At 42.6% G+C, this 19,208-nt stretch overlaps 1 protein-coding gene across 5 annotated transcripts; it reads left to right on the forward strand.

Moving 5' to 3' along the window:
* The first annotated feature begins 1,472 nt into the window (after window positions 1-1,472).
* On the forward strand, window positions 1,473-17,790 carry GDE1 (glycerophosphodiester phosphodiesterase 1). 5 transcript variants are annotated; one of them, XM_081089776.1, is made up of 6 exons: window positions 1,473-2,381; window positions 2,768-2,943; window positions 7,391-7,496; window positions 10,556-10,648; window positions 13,500-13,711; window positions 15,186-17,790. In XM_081089776.1, the coding sequence occupies exons 1-6, from the start codon at window positions 2,379-2,381 to the stop codon at window positions 15,331-15,333; spliced, it is 738 nt and encodes a 245-aa protein (XP_080945902.1). In that variant the 5' UTR covers window positions 1,473-2,378; the 3' UTR covers window positions 15,334-17,790. The 5 variants fall into 5 exon arrangements, with proteins under 5 accessions (XP_080945902.1, XP_080945903.1, XP_080945904.1 ...); XM_081089777.1 differs by having other exon boundaries at window positions 1,473-1,869; window positions 2,772-2,943; XM_081089778.1 differs by having other exon boundaries at window positions 1,473-1,513.
* Window positions 17,791-19,208: the final 1,418 nt, after the last annotated feature.

The raw sequence follows: 19,208 nt of genomic DNA on the forward strand, positions 1-19,208 counted from the left end.
CAACATAATTCCTTCCACTATTGGCCCTTAGCAGATGGAGAAGCAAGGTTAGGAGGAGGAGTAACGGTAGAAAAGTCACTGGCCTAACACTGGGGTGGCTTCAAGTCAGTCCAGACTGCCATTTACTGCCCTATTCACTTCACTTCTTCTGGCCTCAGTTTGCTCATCTATGAATTGAGTGAATCCTTAAGATCCCTCCCAGCTTTATAATTCAACTAGAGACACGGTGCATGAAAATTCGTGCACTCAGGGGTGGGGTGGGGGGGTGTCCTTCAGCCCAAACTGCGCCCTCTCACAGTCTGGAACCCTTGGGGATGTCCACCTGCAGGCTTAGGCCCGCTCCCCGGGGGATTGGGCCTAAGCTGGCAGTCAGACAGCCCTCTGGCAGCTGCGGGGAGTAGGCCTAAGCCGCTGTCAGACATACTTAGTGCTGCCGCGGAGGTGGGAGAGGCTGGAACTACTCTACTTGCAGCCATCAGCCCTGCTTCTGGCTGAGTGGAGCTCCCCCTGTGGGAGCACACTGACCACCAGGGGCAGCTCCTGTGTGGAGCATCTGCCCCCTGGTGGTCAGTATACATCATAGCAACCTGTTGTTCACGGTTAGGGTCATTTTGCATATTACCCTTTTATTATATAGGATTATTATATAGGATTATGCCTCCTTTTGCTATGCTCTTTCATTCCCTCCAAATCTGAAGAATTCTTTAAAAAATATTTTTATTGATTTTAGAGCGGAAGGGAGAGGGAGAGAAACATCAATGATGAGAGAGAATCATTGATTGGCTGCCTCCTGCACACCCTTTACTGGGAATAGGGCCCACAACCTGGGCACATGTCCTGACTGGGAATCCAACCTTGACTTCCTGGTTTATAGGTTGACATTCAGCCACTGCCCCACACCGACCAGGCTGAAAAATCCTTCTAAAGTCGAGTGGTTTCAGCTTCCTGAGATAATGCCTACCCAATGACAGTGTTGTGAGAATATATGATATAATGCACGAAGCATTTGCTCACACATAATCTGGAGCATGCTAGGTGCTCTACACATGTTAGCTGCACTCAGACACTATTATTTACCCCCACGAGAATGTAAGCCCCAGGAGAGCAGGGACTCCTTGGGTCCTGTTCACGTTTGTGTCCTGAGCCCGGGGATTGAACTGAATAGTCGAAAGCGTCCTGCCCCTTCCAGGCTCTCAGGGCAGTGTCCTCGAGGGCAGAATGAAGGAGTCATTAAGAACCCGTGCAGTCGTGCAACCGTACAACGGCTCTTGCACCCCTCTCCTTCTGGGGTCTGAAAGCCGCGCTGATGTCCAGACCCCAGAAATCACCCCAAAAGCGCTTTTGGGACGCGAGCCTGGGACCGGGGCCCGCCTCCGGGGCCACCCAGAGGCTCCGCCCCCGACCTCTGCAGGTCCCCGGCCCTGATTGGCTGGGCTGCAGGCTCCTCTCCGGATGTGACCGCCGCCGCCGCCGCCATTGCGCGGCGCTGTAACCCTTGAAGGGTGCTCCTGCGGTGAGTGCCTTGAATTCTTGCCCTTGCTTCTCGCTCTCCTGTCCCGGGAGCCCGGCGGGTCCGGGATTCCCGTCCGTGCCGGTGCGGGCGCCGGCATGTGGCTGTGGGAGACACAGGGGGGCCTCCTGGGCCCCTTCTCCTTCCTGCTGCTGCTGTGCCTGCTGGTGACGCGCAGCCCCTGCAATGCCTGCCTCTTCACCGGCATCCTCTACCTCCTGCTGCGCCTCTTCAGCTTCGAGCCTCTGCCCGCGCGCCGGGCCCTGCAGGTGCTGCGGCCCCGCGACCGCGTCTCCGCCATCGCCCACCGCGGCGGCTGCCACGACGCCCCCGAGAACACGCTGGCGGCCATTCGGCAGGTGAGACCCCGGCCGCCTCGCGCACCTCCGGGGAGCTGGGACTGCTTCCTGCGTGCCTTTTCCGAAGGTTCCCCCGTCTTCTCACGATTGCCTGCCTTCCCATAACCCCATTCGCCCGCCGGGAAGACATTGAAGTGGCCCTCCATCCCTTTGACGTCTGGCAAGCCTCCCGACTTCAAGTATTTATAGAACCCAGCGAGTACGCTCACGTTTGCCAGGTGCCAGGCGCTGAGCATGCAGTCATGGACAAGACAGAAAGGCACCTGGCTTTTACAGAACTTGCATTGGAGTCCAGGAAACAGGCCTTAAACACGTAAATACATACATGAGAGTCTTTAAGAGAGCGAAAATGCAATGGAGAAATAGGGTGATGGGATAAAGAATGACTGTTAAGACGCCCACAGATGTAAGCTCTTTAGGTCAAGAAGCAATAGGTTAGGTCACTTCGTGGCCTTTGTATTATACTTGCTATTTATTCTGCTTGGAACATTCTTCCCCTGGATCTTCATATGGTTGGTTGACTTCTTTTTATCTATTATGGTCTCAGCTCAAATGTCATTGGCTTTTTACAAAATATATATATATTTTTCATTGATTTCAGAGCTAGTGGGAAAACAGTCTGGCAGTTCTTCAAAAGGTGAAACATAGAGTTACTGTATGATCCAGCAATTCTACTCCTAGGTATATACCCAAAAGAATTGAAATGTAAAAATTTGGATACGAATGTGCATAGTGTTATTCATAATAGTCAAAAAGTGGAAACAACAAAAGTGGTCCATCAGTTGAGGAATGGATCAATTGAATATGAAAAGAATCCGTAAGAGTAGCTGTTGGTTGCCTTGAGTGTTTATATTACGGAATGATACTTGGCATTAATATTGTTGATGTTTTTGTTAAGGCAGCTAAGAATGGAGCCACAGGCGTGGAGCTGGACATTGAGTTTACCTCTGATGGGGTTCCCGTCTTAATGCACGATAACACAGTGGATAGGACAACAGATGGCACTGGCCGAATATGTGATTTGACATTTGAACAAATTAGGAAGCTTAATCCTGCAGCAAATCACAGATTAAGGTAAGTTGTTGATTGTCTCTTAAACATATCTTCAGCTTTTGTTGGAGATGACAGACCCTGGTATCTCCAAGCACATTTTCTGCTCCAGGAGAGTTGTTTGGTTGTGTTTTATTTTGAACTGTCTACAGATTTCCTAAGTAATAAGCAGGTGCCAGGAACAACAGAAATGGATGTTTTTAATCTTTTCCCACTGAGTCCAAATTTGGCCTCGGAATTATTCTTAAGACAATATTGTCTTAGTCACGAACATGACAAGTACTGTTGTACTGTCATATAAATTATATATATACTAGAGGCCTGGTGCACAAAAATTTGTGCACTCGGGGGAAGGGGGGGTCCCTTAGACCGGCCTGTGCCCTCTCACCTCAGTCACGCTCAGGGTAGGGCCGATTGGGGGGTTGGGGCACCGCCCCCTGTCACACTCAGGGCAGGGTGGATCAGGGGGTTGGGGCGCTGCCCTCTATCACCCACAGAGCAGGGCCGATCAGGGGGTTGGGGCGCCGCCACTGTCACACTCATGGCAGGGCAGATGGGGAGGTTATGACTCTAACCCATCACGCACAGAGCAGGGCCCGTGGGGGGGTGGGGTTGGGGCGCCACCCTCTATCACCCACAGAGCAGGGCCGATCAGGGGGTTGGGGCGCTGCCACTGTCACACTCAGGGCAGGGCCAATGGGGAGGTTATGGCTCTACCCCGTCACAGAGCAGGGCCTGTGGGGGGCGGGGGGGTTGGGTCCCCGCCCCCTGTCACACACAGAGCTGCAGGGCGATCAGGGGGTTTGGGCGCTGCCCCCTGTCACGCTGATCCCGGTGCTGGGAGGCATATTACCCTTTTACTATACAGGATAGAGGCCTGGTGCACGGGTGGGGGCTGGCTGGTTTGCCCTGAAGGGTGTCCTGGATCAGGGTGGGGGTCCCCACTGGGGTGCCTGGCCAGTCTGGCTGAGGGGCTGAGGGCTGTTTTCAGGCTGGGACTGAAGCTCCCAACTGCTCCTTTATTTATTTATTTATTTATTTTTATTCTGGGCCAGCTTTAGCTCTGAGGCCTTGGCTGCTGAAAACAGGTTTCTGGCCTTTGTTTACCGTCTGTATTTGATACAATGTTGCGGTCCGGCTGACTGAAGCCCCGCTGAGTAAAGCAGGTTTCTGGGGTTTTTTTAGCTTCTGTATTCGCAACATAGTTGCTTAGAGTTGCAGCTGAGAGGCCGGCAAGTCAGGCGGGGAATGTTAAGAGTTCTCCGTCACTGAAGCAAGCAAGCCTCCCTGTTCGCATCAGCTGCCTGGCTGCCGGCCGCCATCTTGGCTGCCAGTTAATTTGCATATCTCGGCCCTACTCTGTGAGTGACGGGGATTAGCCAATGGGAAGGGTAGCGGTCGTACGCCAATTACCATGTTTCTCTTTTATTAGTGTAGATATATATATATATATATATATATATATATATATATATGGTGTCCCCCCAAAATGTATACACAGTTTAACAGCTGATAGCTCAGTTTTGAAAAATGAAGTGTATTTAATAAACATTGCCTTTGTAATTATTCAAATTGTGTGTATATATTTTGGGGGATGCCCTATATATATGTATATCAAAACTAGTCCTATACGATATTCTCCAAGAAAAGGGCTCTATGATCAAGTAAAATCAAACACTGTACTCTAGTTGTTCCTCCTGGGAAAGAGCCCATGTCAGTCAATTCTTACCTTTAATTTAGTGTTTCTCAAATGTTCATGACCATAGAACCCACACTCTTCCTACCATTAACAACTAGAAACACCTTGGGATTGGTATACTGGGTAATAATATACTTTGGAACGTGGTTATTTAAATCCTCCTCTTGTAATACTGAAAACTGTGCTTACTGTTACTATGTCGTATCAGTTCTCTGGACAATGATGAGTACTACTTGAGTACTGAGTATTCCACCCTATGGTTAAGTTAAATTCCTCCCGAAAAGATGATTTAGACTTAATTTTCCTAGAATCGGGAAGAAATTAAAAGTCAGCCAAAGGAAATCATGTTTTAGTCTAGAAAGAATATTGTAACACTTGCAAGTTCTAAATCCAGGCTGCTGAGATTACCCTTTACTGTAGTAATCAGATATTTCATGCTCTGCTGCATGCGAGGGAAAGGCTGTTTTAAAAAAAAATATGTATTTGTATTGATTTTAGAGAGGGAGAGAGAGATAGAAACATCAATGATGAGAGAGAATCATGGATTGGCTGCCTCCTGCACACCCCCAACTGGGGATTGAGCCCACAACCTGGGCATGGACCCTTGACCGGAAACGAACCCGGGACCCTTCAGTCGAGAGGCAGACGCTGAGCCAAACCAGCTAGGGTAAAAGGCTGGTTTTAATGTGACAGTGACATTGCACATAAGATGTCAGGTTCAAAGTTAGCACTTAAAAAGCAAAAAATGCTTAGTGTCAGCATCACTCTTAAAATCCTTTAAGAAAGCATATTATCAACCCTGGCCAGTGTGGCTCGGTTGGTTGGGTGTTGTCCCATGCACCAAAAGGTTATTGGTTCAATGCCTGGTTAGGGCAAATGCCTGAATTTCAGGCTTGATGCCCCATAGGGGGCATATAGGAGGCAGCCAATCAATCCATGTTTCATTCTCATATTGATGTTTCCCTCTCCCTCTCCCTTTCTCTCTCTCTAAAAATCAATTTAAAAATATTGGGGAGTGGGAGGGAAAAGCATGATAACAGAGTCAATATACCATCTTTATATCTTTAGCAATAACAAGTCTTTATTCTACAATTGGAATAGGTTGCATTTTGTTTTTACTTTTTAAAATATATTTTATTTTTATTTATTTTATTTGTTTAACTTTAAAAAATATATATTTTTACTAGAGGCCCAGTGCACAAAGTTTGTGCACTCAGGTGGGAGGGGGAAGAGTCCCTCAGCCCGGCCTGCACCTTCTCGCAATCCAGGAGCCCTCAGGGGATGTCCGACTGCTGGCATTCGAACATCCTTAGCACTGCCTTGCAGGTGGGAGAGGCTCCCACCACTGCCACTGCGCTTGCCAGCCATGAGCCCAACTTCTGGCTGAGTGGGACTCCCCCTGTGGGAGTGTACTGACCACCAGGGGGCAGCTCCCTCATTGAGCATCTGCTCCCTGGTAGTCAGTGCACGTCATAGAGACCATTCTTTTCACCTTTCTGTCGATTTGCATATTAGCCTTTTATTATATAGGATTGATTTCAGAGAGGAAAGGGGAGGGAGAAAGAGTTAGAGACATCAATGATGAGAAAGAATCATTGATCAGCTGCCCCCTGCTCGCCTCCTACTGAGGATCAAGCCTGCAGCCCAGGCATGTGACCTTAACCAGAATCGAACCCAGTCCCCTTCAGTCCCTAGGCTTACACTCTGTCCACTGAGCAAAAACAGCTAGGGCAGTTTTGTTTTTTCTTGAACATCAAATGATAATTTGCTTGTGTTTAGGGCCCATGTTGTAGGAAAACTACTTATTTTCTCTATAATTATCCAAGTGATGTCATCCTGTGTGTCATTTTATTCAATGCCTATTTCTCACTCCAAGGAATAGGTATTGAATAGAATGGCTGGCAGAATTGCTTGTACTGTTTCCATTATCTTTATCTTTTTTTTTTTAAAGCCAAGATCTTACAATTGAAATAATATAGTTGAATTAGCATAAGTTAAATCATGTGCCGTGAAACTTCATTATGTGAGAAAAGCCAATTTCTTAATATCTTGCACTTAACTTCCCTTTTTTTTAATCTGAAAATTATGTATTAGAACATTATTTTAAACAGTTGTACTTAAATGAACAACATCAGTGATGAGAAAGAATCACAGATTTATGTAATCCTAGGAATTTTTCCTGTAAAAGTTCTGTTAGGGCAATTACAATTTTTTTTTTTAATATATTGAGTTTTTACAGAGAGGAAGGGAGAGGGATAGAGAGCCAGAAACATCAATGAGAGAGAAACATCGATCAGCTGCCTCCCGCACACCCCCCACTAGGGATGTGCCCGCAACCAAGGTACATGCCCTCGACAGGAATCAAACCTGGGACCCTTCAGTCCGCAGGCCGACGCTCTATGCACTGAGCCAAACCGGTTAGGCAAGGGCAATTACAATCTTAAAATTAAGTCTCTGAGTTTCCAAAGGTGGCATATATTCTGCCCTTGGTTGAGTAGAATTTCTACTTATATTGCTAATTCAGTGGAAATCCAGTGACTTCCTAAAAATTAAATGATTTTTTTTGTTGTTTCTGTTCTTTGGTCAAGAATATCTGTACTTTGGTTCAAGTCCATATAGTAAATTACCCTTGGACTTTAGTGTAGTTAAGAAAGGAAGTTGGGGAAAACATTCTTTCCTTTTGTTTGGGAGACATTGTTTAAATGTCTGTTCCACTAAACTTGTACCTCTTGTTTTTCCTGCAATGTACTATGCCTTTTCCCTCTCTGACAGGAATGATTTCCCTAATGAAAAAATCCCTACCCTGAGGGAAGGAGTTGTAGAGTCCCTAAACCAAAACCTCACAATCTTCTTTGATGTCAAGGGCCATGCAAATAAGGTAAAATTTATACTATAGACTTTGCTTTTTAAAAAAGATATCTTTAATTGTTAGTGATTTCCAAAACTACATATTTTGTTATTTATTCTTAAATTATTTTTATAAATTATGTTTGCTTAATGGAAGTGTACAATGCAAAAATCCACATCTGTAAGGAAAACTGTAAATCACAGAATCTTTTTTTAACCTTTGATGGAACCTTTTAACAACTGATATTCTACAAGTAGCATAACATAGAAGAGGTATTTCCAATTTGCATAAAGCATTTGCCAGAGATATGAAATAAATAGTAAGGAAGCACTTTTTAAACAGGAGGTGGACACAACCAGTTTCATCTGGCTACTAAAGGTCTTAGATCAGTGGTTCTCAACCTCCCTAATGCCACGACTCTTTAATACAGTTCCTCATGTTGTGGTGACCCCCAACCATAAAATTATTTTCGTTGCTATTTCATAACTGTAATTTTGCTACTGTTATGAATCATAATGTAAATATCTGATATGCAGGATATATTTTCATTGTTACAAATTGAACAAAAACAATATGTAATTATATATGTGTTTTCCGATGGTCTTTGGCGACCCCTGTGAAAGGGTTGTTCAACCCCCAAAGGGGTCGCGACCCACAGGTTGAGAACCGCTGTCTTAGATGGACAACTATGGATGAAATTTAAAGCTTCTGATAGCTAATAGGGTATTTTTTGCACAGATTTAGCCCTTCTGTATGATTTCTATCTCTTATGTATACTTTTGTTATTCTATGATTTGAATAGTTACTGGTATACTTGTATCAGAAAATTACTATAATACTTTCAAATATGTATGACATTCCTATGTAAAATTTTGCTTACATTTTAGAACATACACTTTTACTTATGAAAACATATTGCAAGGGAAAATGTAGTTCAGGTAACATTTGTTCTTTTGTAATCAGCTTTTCAAGTACAAATACTTTTTCCATTTGGGTAACTTGCGTATTTACTCCTAGCTTATAATAGTTAGAATCACTAATGGCCGTCTACTGGTTTAGAATTCTGATGATGCCAAGTTTTAAAATTAATCCCAGGATACAATTGAAACCAGTTGTTAAAATCTGAAATACAAGCCACAGTATATATTCTAACTTTAGTATAGTAAACTCGTATTTTTTAAACATACATATTTTTATTGATTTCAGAGAGGGAGAAAGAGATAGAAACATTAATAATGAGAGAGAATCATTGATCAGCTGCCTCCTGCATGCCCCTACTGGGGATCGAGCCTGGGCATGTGCCCTTGACTGGAACCAAACCTGGAACCCTTCAGTCCGCATGCCGATGCTCTCTCCACTGAGCCAAACCAGCTAGGGCTAGTAAACTATTTTTGAAGAAAAAAGAGAATGGTGCTCTGGTTAATTTATTATTCTTCTAAATTGATAGTTCTAGGTTTTTCAGTTGGTCTGCATCAGAATTACCAGGAATGCCTATAAAAACTATGGATTTCTGGGCCATACCAACTAGAGAAGAAATTCTGAAAATGTCTAGGGATCAAGGAACATGTATTTTTAATGAGCACTTCAGGTTTTATTGATAATAAGGCCCATATTTGGGAACCCTGATAGGTCCTACATTTCACCCAATGGTGTACTGACCTTCATACTTATTCTTTTAGAACAGCGGTTCTCAACCTGTGGGTCGCGACCCCTTTGGGGGTCAAATGACCCTTTCACAGGGGTCGCCTAAGATCATTGGAAAACACATATATAATTACATATTGTTTTTGTGATTAATCAGTATGCTTTAATTATGTTCAATTTGTAACAATGAAATTGGGGGTCACCACAACATGAGGAACTGTATTAAAGGGTTGCGGCATTAGGAAGGTTGAGAACCACTGTCTTAGAATAAGAGGGAGGTGGGCAGAGGGAGAAGACAACTTTTTTTTAAATCCAGCTATTTAAGCTTTCTGGTTGGGTGCTCAAAAGGTGGTTTGGGCACGCCTGGGTAGAACATAGCGGTCCAGTTCACCAAAATGTCATATAAAGGAACAGATGTTGGCAGCAAATTGGTGACAGTAGAGCACAGGAGCCAATATGATGGACTTAGTACAGTGTAACCTCAACCTTGATAAGTTTCAATTTCCTCATGGGTAAAATGGGAATCATAAAAGAAACTACCACATAGGGTTGTTGTGAGAATTAAATAAATAATGTAGATGAAGAGTTACACACAGTGCAGTGCATGTGATAATTCAAACAGTGGGAAAGTAACTTGGCTCTGTAGCTCACGCTGTTTCATTAGTGAAGGGGAAGCATAGCACAAATAATTTCTGTGTTCTTTTTTGGAATCCATTTTATTGCCTTTATTTGGTTATAGGTATGTGTGACTTTCCAAAAATTAGCAGTATTTCAAAAATTATGATGTAGCAGCATTAAATTCAATGACCAAATCTATTAATTCACTAGAGGTTACAAAATGTCAATATTTTAATTCTATAATTCCTTCTTCATTTATTTAGCTGGGCTACAAAAAGAAATTTTTGCTCACCTTGGGGAGAGTTGGGAGATTTCCAGCTCTCCCCAATTCCTCCCTTGTTCCTACCTTCATGTTCATAGTGGATGACATTTCCTCTCAGTCCCCTGGACTGAGAAAACCTACCCTTTTGTAGTTTCCAGGCTGGTGGCTTATACTTGAGCTCGGAAAAGCACAGGGTGATAGAGTTTTGGGTATAAAAGGACTTTTCCTAGTGGCTAAACTAAGGTATAGGGAAAATATTTTTAAATTTTGTTTCTAGCCTCCACTGGCTTATAGTTTGCCATACTTTCCAAAAATATGACAAAAGAGGTGAGCCTGTTAGCAAGACAATAAAGTAGCTGTATTCCAATTTCTTCAGATGCTGCAGATGTGAGTTTAAAATATATCCCAATAGATAGTGGGATCTACTAATACTCCTTTCAATGTCCCTACATATTAGTAAACCTCTGATTTATTTGATAGGATTGTACTTAATATGTAATAATTATTGCCTAAGACTATTACATTTTAATAGATTTTAAATACATGAATTGCTTCTGTTTTACAGGCTATTGATGCTCTAAAGAAAATATATATGGAGTTTCCTCAACTATACAATACTAGTATGGTCTGCTCTTTCTTGCCAGAAGTTATCTATAAGGTAAAATTTAGGATATTTGTTGTACATAATATTATATTAGTTGGTGGTGATAATAGCAATGGGCCAAATAACTGTAAGACAGATGCCTGTTAAATTGAACTGAATCAGTTAAGAAACTCCTCTTTTAAGTTAACCAGAGAAATTCAGGAAGGGGAATGTACTCATATCCCATTTAAAAATACCATGATTCCGGCCAGGCTGGTGTGGCTCAGTGGGTGAGTGTCAACCTATGAACCAGGAGGTCATGGTTCAATTCTCAGTCAGGGTACATGCCCTGGTTGTGGGCTCGATCCCCAGTAGGGGGTATGCAGGAGGCAGCCAATCTATGATTCTCTTTCATCACTGATGTTTCTATATCTCCTCCCTCTTCTCTCTGAAATAAATAAAAAATATATTAAAAATCCCGTGATTCCTTTTTAGCTCCTTTTTTTGTGTTTATAGGTTCATTCAGATTACTTTGGAAAACGTTCTCAGAACAGAAAGAATTGTGTAGCTCTACATCTCACTGAGTAACATCAAAATATACCTTTTAAAAAATAGCTTTTAATTTCAGAGAATTTAAAATACGCATAAAAGTAGATGGTAGTACAATGAGTCCCTCTAACCACGATCCGGCTTGTTTCATCCATATCCCCCCGGCTTGTTTCATCTGTACCCTCCTTGTTTTCCCCAGTGTTATTTTGAAATGTATCTGACGTCATATCATTTCATCCATTAAAATTGCATTAAGTATCTTTTTTTTTTTTTAAATCCTCACCTGAGGATATGTTTAGAGAGAGGAAATGAGAGAGAGAGAGAGAGAGAATCATAGATCTGTTGCCTCCCATATGTGCCCTGACTGGGAATCAAAACTGCAGCCTTATGGTATACGGGACAACATTCTAACCAACTGAGCCACCTGGCCAAGGCAGATTAAGTATCTTTAAAAAGCAATTCCGTTAAAAACATACAGCCACAATACCATCATCTAAAATCAAATATGCACTCGGTGTATACATTTTCATTTGTCTCAGAAGTAGCACAAATGTTTTTTTTTGCAAATTGCTAATTTGAATTAGGACCCAAATAAAGACTATCTGTCATAATTTTAAATCTTAAACTAGTAAATTCTTCCTCTCTCCCACCCCATCCCCTAGCCCTTGTGATGTCTTTATTGAAGAAACAGGTTGTTTTGTAGAGTTTACCCAAGTCTGGATTTTGCTAATTATGCCATAACACAGTTCAACACTTTCTTCTCCTCTGTATATTTCCTGTAAATTGGTGATGAGAGCTAAAGGCTTGATCAAATTAGGGTCAGTTGTTCTTGGCAAGATAATTTCATAGGTTAGTTATTTTTCCATCGAAGGGCATATAATGGCTGGCTGACTCTTGTTAGCAGCTGCTACTGATGCCAATGGTCAGCTCTCTCACTTTATTAGGGGTTGCAAAATGTTAATATTTTAATTCTATAATTTCTTCATGTATTAGCTAGAATACTTCTATAAAAAGAAACTAATCTACTATTTAGTTGCTCAATAGGCAAATAAATGCTTAATCTTTCCCTTAATTTGCCAGTTTCCAAAATAATGAGTTGGTTCTGTAGCACTCTTTAATAGTGACCAACAGAGCATACATTTAAAATTTTATAGTAAGAGTGTAGCCAGTCCACATGTAAACTGTCAATAAGATGAATAGGTCTCATAGGGCTTTCAAATATTTGGATCAGTGTTTCCCAAACTTGCTTGGCCAAAGAGGCTTTTAAAATGTATGCTGCAGGCCGGCCCTGGTGGCTCAGTGGACCTAGGAACCAGGAGGTCATGGTTCAATTCCTGGTCAGGGCACATGCCCGGATTCCAGGCTTGATCCCCAGTAGGAGGTGCGCAGGAAGCAGCTGATGAATGATTCTCTTTTATCATTGATGTTTCTGTCTAGCTCTTCCTCTCTGAAATCAATAAAAACATTAAAAAAAATTAAAATGTATGCTGTATTTTCCAGAGGAGCATAGCACACAGACTTAAATAATTCCACCCATATCTCCCCATTTCTCCTTTGCCCTCTTCCTATCCCAACCCCACATTTTTCCTCTTTATTCTCTTCTCACGTACTTATCCTGCTTCCCCACCCACCACTCTTTTCAGCCATTTTCTCTAGAAAGGATCAAAAGCTGACCAGCCTATCTTGAAATGATCTTAGTTCCATCCTCATTGAGTTCTAATTATCTTTGCCCAGAATTTAAGTTGATATCCTGTTGAAAGTATTTTCTTGTGACATTATTAAAACTTGACCCCCAGGTCATGATTTCTCTTTGAGGTTATGATTTTCTCATTTTAAAGATAGGATTGCAGTTTGTTTAGGATTGTAAAGGAATTGTTCTTATTGATACTTATATTAAACTAGAGTTCCAGTGCACGAATTTGTGCATGGGTGGGGTCCCTTGGCCTGGCCAGCGATTGAGGCCTATGGGGGCGGGGGCGGCCGGCTGGGGGGAGGGGCCGTGGGTGGTTGGCTGGCTGGTCCCGCCCCCAGTTGTGTTGGAGGGCCCTATGGGGGGAGGGTTGGCTGCGGGGGAGGGGCTGTGGGCGATTGGGGGCCTATTGGGGCCCGGATCGGGCTGATTGGCAGCTGCAGTGTGCTTCATAGCGATTAGTTGTTCCCGTCGTTCCACCGTTAGGGTCGCTGGGCTTTTATATATATAGATGCTTTACTCTGTCACCTTATTTTCTCAAAGTGTTTATGATAGAGTACTTATTTAGTAGACATGGGACAGTGTACTAACTCACTTTTCAGAATGAGAACATTGGCTAAATTTAAATAAGAAGTGAGAGGTATTGGACTTATGATAATTATTATATATTCCAAAATTCCTTTTCAGATGAGACAAACAGATCGGAATGTAGTAACGGCTTTAACTCACAGACCTTGGAGCCTTAGCCATACTGGAGATGGGAAACCACGCTATGATAACATGTGGAAACTGTCCACATTTGTGGTCTTAGACATTTTACTTGACTGGAGCATGCATAATGTCTTGTGGTACCTGTGTGGAATTTCAGCTTTCCTCGTACAGAAGGATTCTATATCCCCGTAAGTTGAACAGTATTTTATCTTCTGACACATTTCTTGAATGCTCTTCTTGGGAAGGAAGAGTAACAGTGGACAGCCTGGATAAGTTCCCACCCATAGAGCCCAACGCACCTTTATTAAGTTGGAATGCCACTAGCTTCTTAGGTGGGAAGAGTTTAGGCATACTTTATTATTTCCAAAAACAAGTTGATCAAATATTCTTGGTTTTAAGTGCATTTTATAGAAAAAATAAATTTGTCAAACTGATGAGAGAGAAATTACATTTCCTTGTGATCGTCTCCTTTGAAAACCAATGTAGAATCCAGGTCAGACAGAACCACAGTGAAGATGTCCTGTGGGTGCCTGACTCATCTCTTCAGTCTTTCCTCCCACTCCCTGCTACATCGCAGGCTCTGCTCCATTGTTTCCGAAACTTCTTGTTCCCTAACGTGCTGGCAATCTGTTTTTTAGCAGTTTTGTGTATTTCAGCTGATTATAATTTAAGTTTCATATTATTTCAGGTTTGTATGCATTTAATTCAATAAATATTTGGTGTATGTCTACAGCAAGCATGTCAAACTCTCGTGGCCAGCTGCGAGTTTGACATGCTTGGTCTACAGTATTGCAAGGCATTAAGAATCTGAAGATACTGTGGTAAAGAAACAAAGCCATGTTCTGTCCTCATGGAGTTTATAGTTAAGTGGAAAAGGAGATAGATGCTAATCAAATAAAAATTCAAGCCGAAACCCGTTTGGCTCAGTGGATAGAGCGTCGGCCTGCGGACTGAAAGGTCCCAGGTTCAATTCCGGTCAAGGGCATGTACCTGGGTTGCGGGCACATCCCCAGTGGGAGATGTGCAGGAGGCAGCTGATCGATGTTTCTCTCTCATCGATGTTTCTAACTCTCTATCTCTCTCCCTTCCTCTCTGTGAAAAATCAATAAAATACATTTTTTTAAAAAAATAAAAATAAATAAAAATTCAACAAATTACAGCTAAGATAATGTTTTGTAGGTGAGAACAGTGTGCATATAAAATTTTACCTAGTCAGGGGAGTTGGGGAAAACAGCTAAAGGGTGAGTAGGAACTGAGGGGAGTGGTGTGGAGATCAAGTCAGAGGGAGAAACACATGCAAAAATGTTGTGGCAGCAAGGAATCTGGTTGTTTCAAGGAACTAAAAGAAAGTCAGTATACTGCAGCACAGGAAAGAAAGGGGGAGTATGGGTTAAGGTGAGGCCAAAGAGGCAGGTGGGACTAAGCTAGGAACGGCCTCTGTTATGACTTATTGGGAAGGGGTGGGATTTTTAGTAAGCCCCTGAAAAGTTTTAAGCTGTGACAGTGTGACAGCTGGCTTTTGGAACATTTTCTCTGATTTCAGTGCAGCGGCCAGTTAAGAGCACTGTGAGTACTCACTGAGTACCAGACTTAGTGACCAGCATAGATGCCTAGACCAACTGGTCATTGTTCTAACAGATTTGTTTTTTCCTCTTTCTCCAGGAACTACCTAAAGAAGTGGTCCGCTAAAGGCATTCAGGTGGTTGGTTGGACTGTTAATACTTTTGATGAAAAAAGTTACTATGAATCCTATCTTGGTTCCAGCTATATCACCGACAGCATGTTGGAAAACTGCCCACCTCACTACTAGACTTTTCCCCCAGGGAGGAAGCCATGGGTACAGAGATTGCCTGCTGGCCTCATGCAGGGATGCTGAGAAACCCTTTGTGCTAGCCCAAGCCATGGGGAATCGGGTGGCCCGCAGAAGCAATAGTCGGTAATTGCATTTTAACCTTGGACCAAAGCAAAGCCTGGTATTGCCACCGTGCTCCATGGAATGCCTGAGTTCAACACCATTGCTCTTGAAAATCTGGGTCTGCAAAAAAAGGCACAATAGCTCCTGCCCAGACCTCGCTGAGGCACACACCAAGACCCAGTGAGGATAGGCACAGATTGAGCTGTGCAATGTGGGGGCACAAATGCAAATGCATGGGATACGCATGATCACTCAAACTTGACATTTTAAAATTTGACACACATGTAATTTATTTAAAATATTTGTATTTGGCTACATTATCAATGTACTGTAGTCATCAAACTTGTGACCATACTAATAATAAAATCATTAAAAGGAGCACGAAGGGAAAACTGCTTATCAAGCATCAAATCCTAGGACATAAGGAATTTAGGGAAGCTGCTATCAGCAATCCAGTGACGGGGGCAAAAGCTTCAGTGTGACGCACATGTCAGGGAAGTCTTGCCACCAGCCTGAGGGATTGCTTGTGGTATCTTGAAATAAGAACTATAGACCACTAGGGGGCAGAGTTTCACCCTTTCAGGCTACTCTACAACAGATGATCGGAGACTATTCAAGGACATCTAGGCTTATCCTCATTTTACGTGAGAAAACTAAAACCTGTGAAAGGGAAGGGTCTTATTCAAAAATGACGCCACTGGTGATGTAGCAGAGCCTGAACTTATGATAGTTAAAAAAAATTTTTTTTACTATTTGCCAGGAACTTTAGTGGTTTTTAACACATTATCGTAATTAAATCTCACAAAAATCTTAGAGGTATTGGCTTTTTGAGGAAACTGAGGCACTGCAAAATTAGTTACTTAAGGTCTCAAATTTCTTGGTGCAATTGGGATTCAAATCTAGGTTGGTCTGACTCAGCTCTTGCTTTTAACCCCCTGCCTGCCTTTATATAGCTCTTGATTCCCAATTCCTTCCCACACGAGCTACTGGAGGGTCTTATTGTGAACTTAAATAGCAATATTTAAAATAAAGTTGAGACTTTAAAAGATTGCAAAGCTTTCTTTCTCCTCTAGGCCCCTCTTCCCCCTACCTAACAGCCCCATCTGTAGCCTTGATCGCAGGCCTCACTACTTAGTCATGACTTCCCTCCTGAGTCCAGTGGGTCACCAGCCTCGCACGCGCGGCAGGCCACCGGTCCACGCAGCCAGGTGGCAGTGAGAAGCAAATGGACTTTTGCTATAGTTGGTGTTGGCAGGAGCATGTAGGTGGGGTTTGGGATAATTTTCCATTTATAAACTTTTCCTTGAATTTTAAGATTATAAGATAAAAAATTTATTCAATAAATGGAGCAGATACCTAAACTGCATGTATTTCTGTGTCACATTATGACAAATGATGAGAACCACCCAAAATTTCTGTGGCCCGAATTCCTCCTGTGACTTATATTCAGAGATGCACACCGACAGGGAAGGAATGCCTTTAGGGGCAGTAAAGTTAGTATCCCTCTTATGTGAAGACCTTTTGAAAGCCAGTTTACTGTCTTGACTTTTGTCCCAAATCCATTTTGCTCTTGACTGTGCCATACCCAATGAAGGATTAGAGCCTGTGCTAAAGTGGCTTGGGCCTTGAAGAATGGAGAATTTGGATGAAGAAAGATGTTAATAAGTATTACTGTTGCCTGCCCACTGTGGCTCTGGTTGAGCGTTGACCTATGAACCAGGAGCTCAAGGTTTGATACCTGGTCAGGGCACATGCCCCGGTTTTGGGCTTGATCCCCAGTAAGGGGAGTGCAGGAGGCAGCCAATCAATGATTCTCATCGTTGATGTTTCTATTCTCTCCCTCTCTGAAATAATATATATACTACTATTACGTACTTACTTGAAAGGCTTGGTATTGGGTTAAAAACAGGATTTGGGATCAGAGAAAGGTAAGTCTGATTTCCTGATCAGCACCTTGCCAGCTGTATGACCTTGGACTAGTTACTAATTCATCTGTAAAATAAGGGCAGTAGTAGTACCACCTCAGAGGGTGGTTGTGATTAAACGGAAGTGCGTGTAAAAGGCTTGTTAATAACATTTACTGACTCTACCATGTGCAAGACACTATTTCAAATGTTTTCCATGTATTTGCAACAACACCATGAGGTAGTTACCATAATATGCTAAAGGACACCAAAGCACAGGGAAATTAAGTAGCTTGTCTACAGTCACACAACAGTAATAGGATAAGGATTCAAGCACAGGTGATATAATTCCAGAGCCCACATCCTAAAGCCCTACTTATCATGGCTGGTCCATACCTGTAGCAATGCCTGTATATGTTCAATAAATGTTGAAGGAACGAATTAGAGGATATCAGTGGAAACTTCCTTGAGGAAGCTAGAGATACACATACAGTAAGATGAAAATTTGGGAGTTTAGATAAATGATTCAGATTCAGCAGTATCAAGGGGCCATCCAAAATCCCAATCGATAGCTTTCTTTCTAAGAACATCAATACAGATAAAGATCACATCTGTTCATTGGACTGCACCTCTGCTCTCAGGATTCTGGAGATATAACATTGAAGGGCTACCTCAAAAGGCTTAAAAAACCCACTACTTACTTGATTAAACAATACTCATTTTCTTACTTGGAGACTGGCGTCTACAATCCTGTTTTGACAAGAATTTCACCAAGACAAATATTCTATTTTTATTAGATGCAAATTTCTAAATAAAATTACACCTACCACACTCTAAAGTGGAAACAGTGTTTGAACAGAACAGTAAACCACAGCCTTGAGGACAGGAAGGGTGTGAATTAATGAACATCCAAACATTCACTCAAACCTTTAGCATGGAGTGATAGTTACGGTTTGGTGAGGTGATTTATCAAAAATGCTGAAGATCGATGACTTTGTGTGCTCTATTATTAAACTTTATGCTCAAAATCTATGTGCCAAACTCCAAGTATTAAGAAGAGGCTAGGCACGGTGGATGCTGTCCTTTGAGACATTTATTCAACATCAGCTATGGGGGAACTTGTTAAAAACGCAAATTCTCAGAGCCCATCCCAGAACTGAAACTCTGGGTGGGGCTCAAAATTCGTTTTAAACCTCCAGGCAGTTCTGATACATCCACAAATCTGAGAACCACTGAGCTAGAGAAAACCTGAAGTCCTCGATTCTGCCACTGGCTAGCTAGGAGACTTTAGGCAAATCACTTACCTGTGCATGCCCAAGTTTTCATCACCTGTCAAATGGAGGTCATGATATTTGCACTAACTGTCTTAACAGCCATAATGGTATGAGGTTCAAATGATAGAAGTGGGAGTGTTTTTGAAAAATGTCCCTAAGAGTGCAGATAAAATAAGAAAAACAATGTGAGGATGCTCTAGCGTACTGCTCAGGGTGTGGTCCTCAGACCCATCCCTCCCGGCGTCCCAAATTAGAATCTGCTTTACAACAAGAGCCCTGGCGATTAAAGTGGAAAAGGCACCGAGTGGAGAGTAACAGTACACAGGTGTAAGGCACTGGTATCAGCTGCAGCCGTGAGCAAAGCAGAGGGCCCTCTGCTGCACACTGAGCTCCTCTCAATGGTCTGTCTGTCTGGCGGTTGATCAGACATGGAAATGCTATGAAAAGGTTTTGACTTGGACAAGTGAGGGGGGATTCTGTGAGGTGCTATCATACTAGAGACAGTTCCTATGAGTGAGCTGAATTCTTACCATCTGTCCTCAATTCAAAGGTTTTTTAAAAAAAATGCCAGTCTGTGCTATTTTATTTTTTT

Source organism: Myotis nattereri (assembly GCF_964212035.1).
Source record: "Myotis nattereri genome assembly, chromosome: 4".
Lineage (NCBI taxonomy): Eukaryota > Metazoa > Chordata > Mammalia > Chiroptera > Vespertilionidae > Myotis > Myotis nattereri.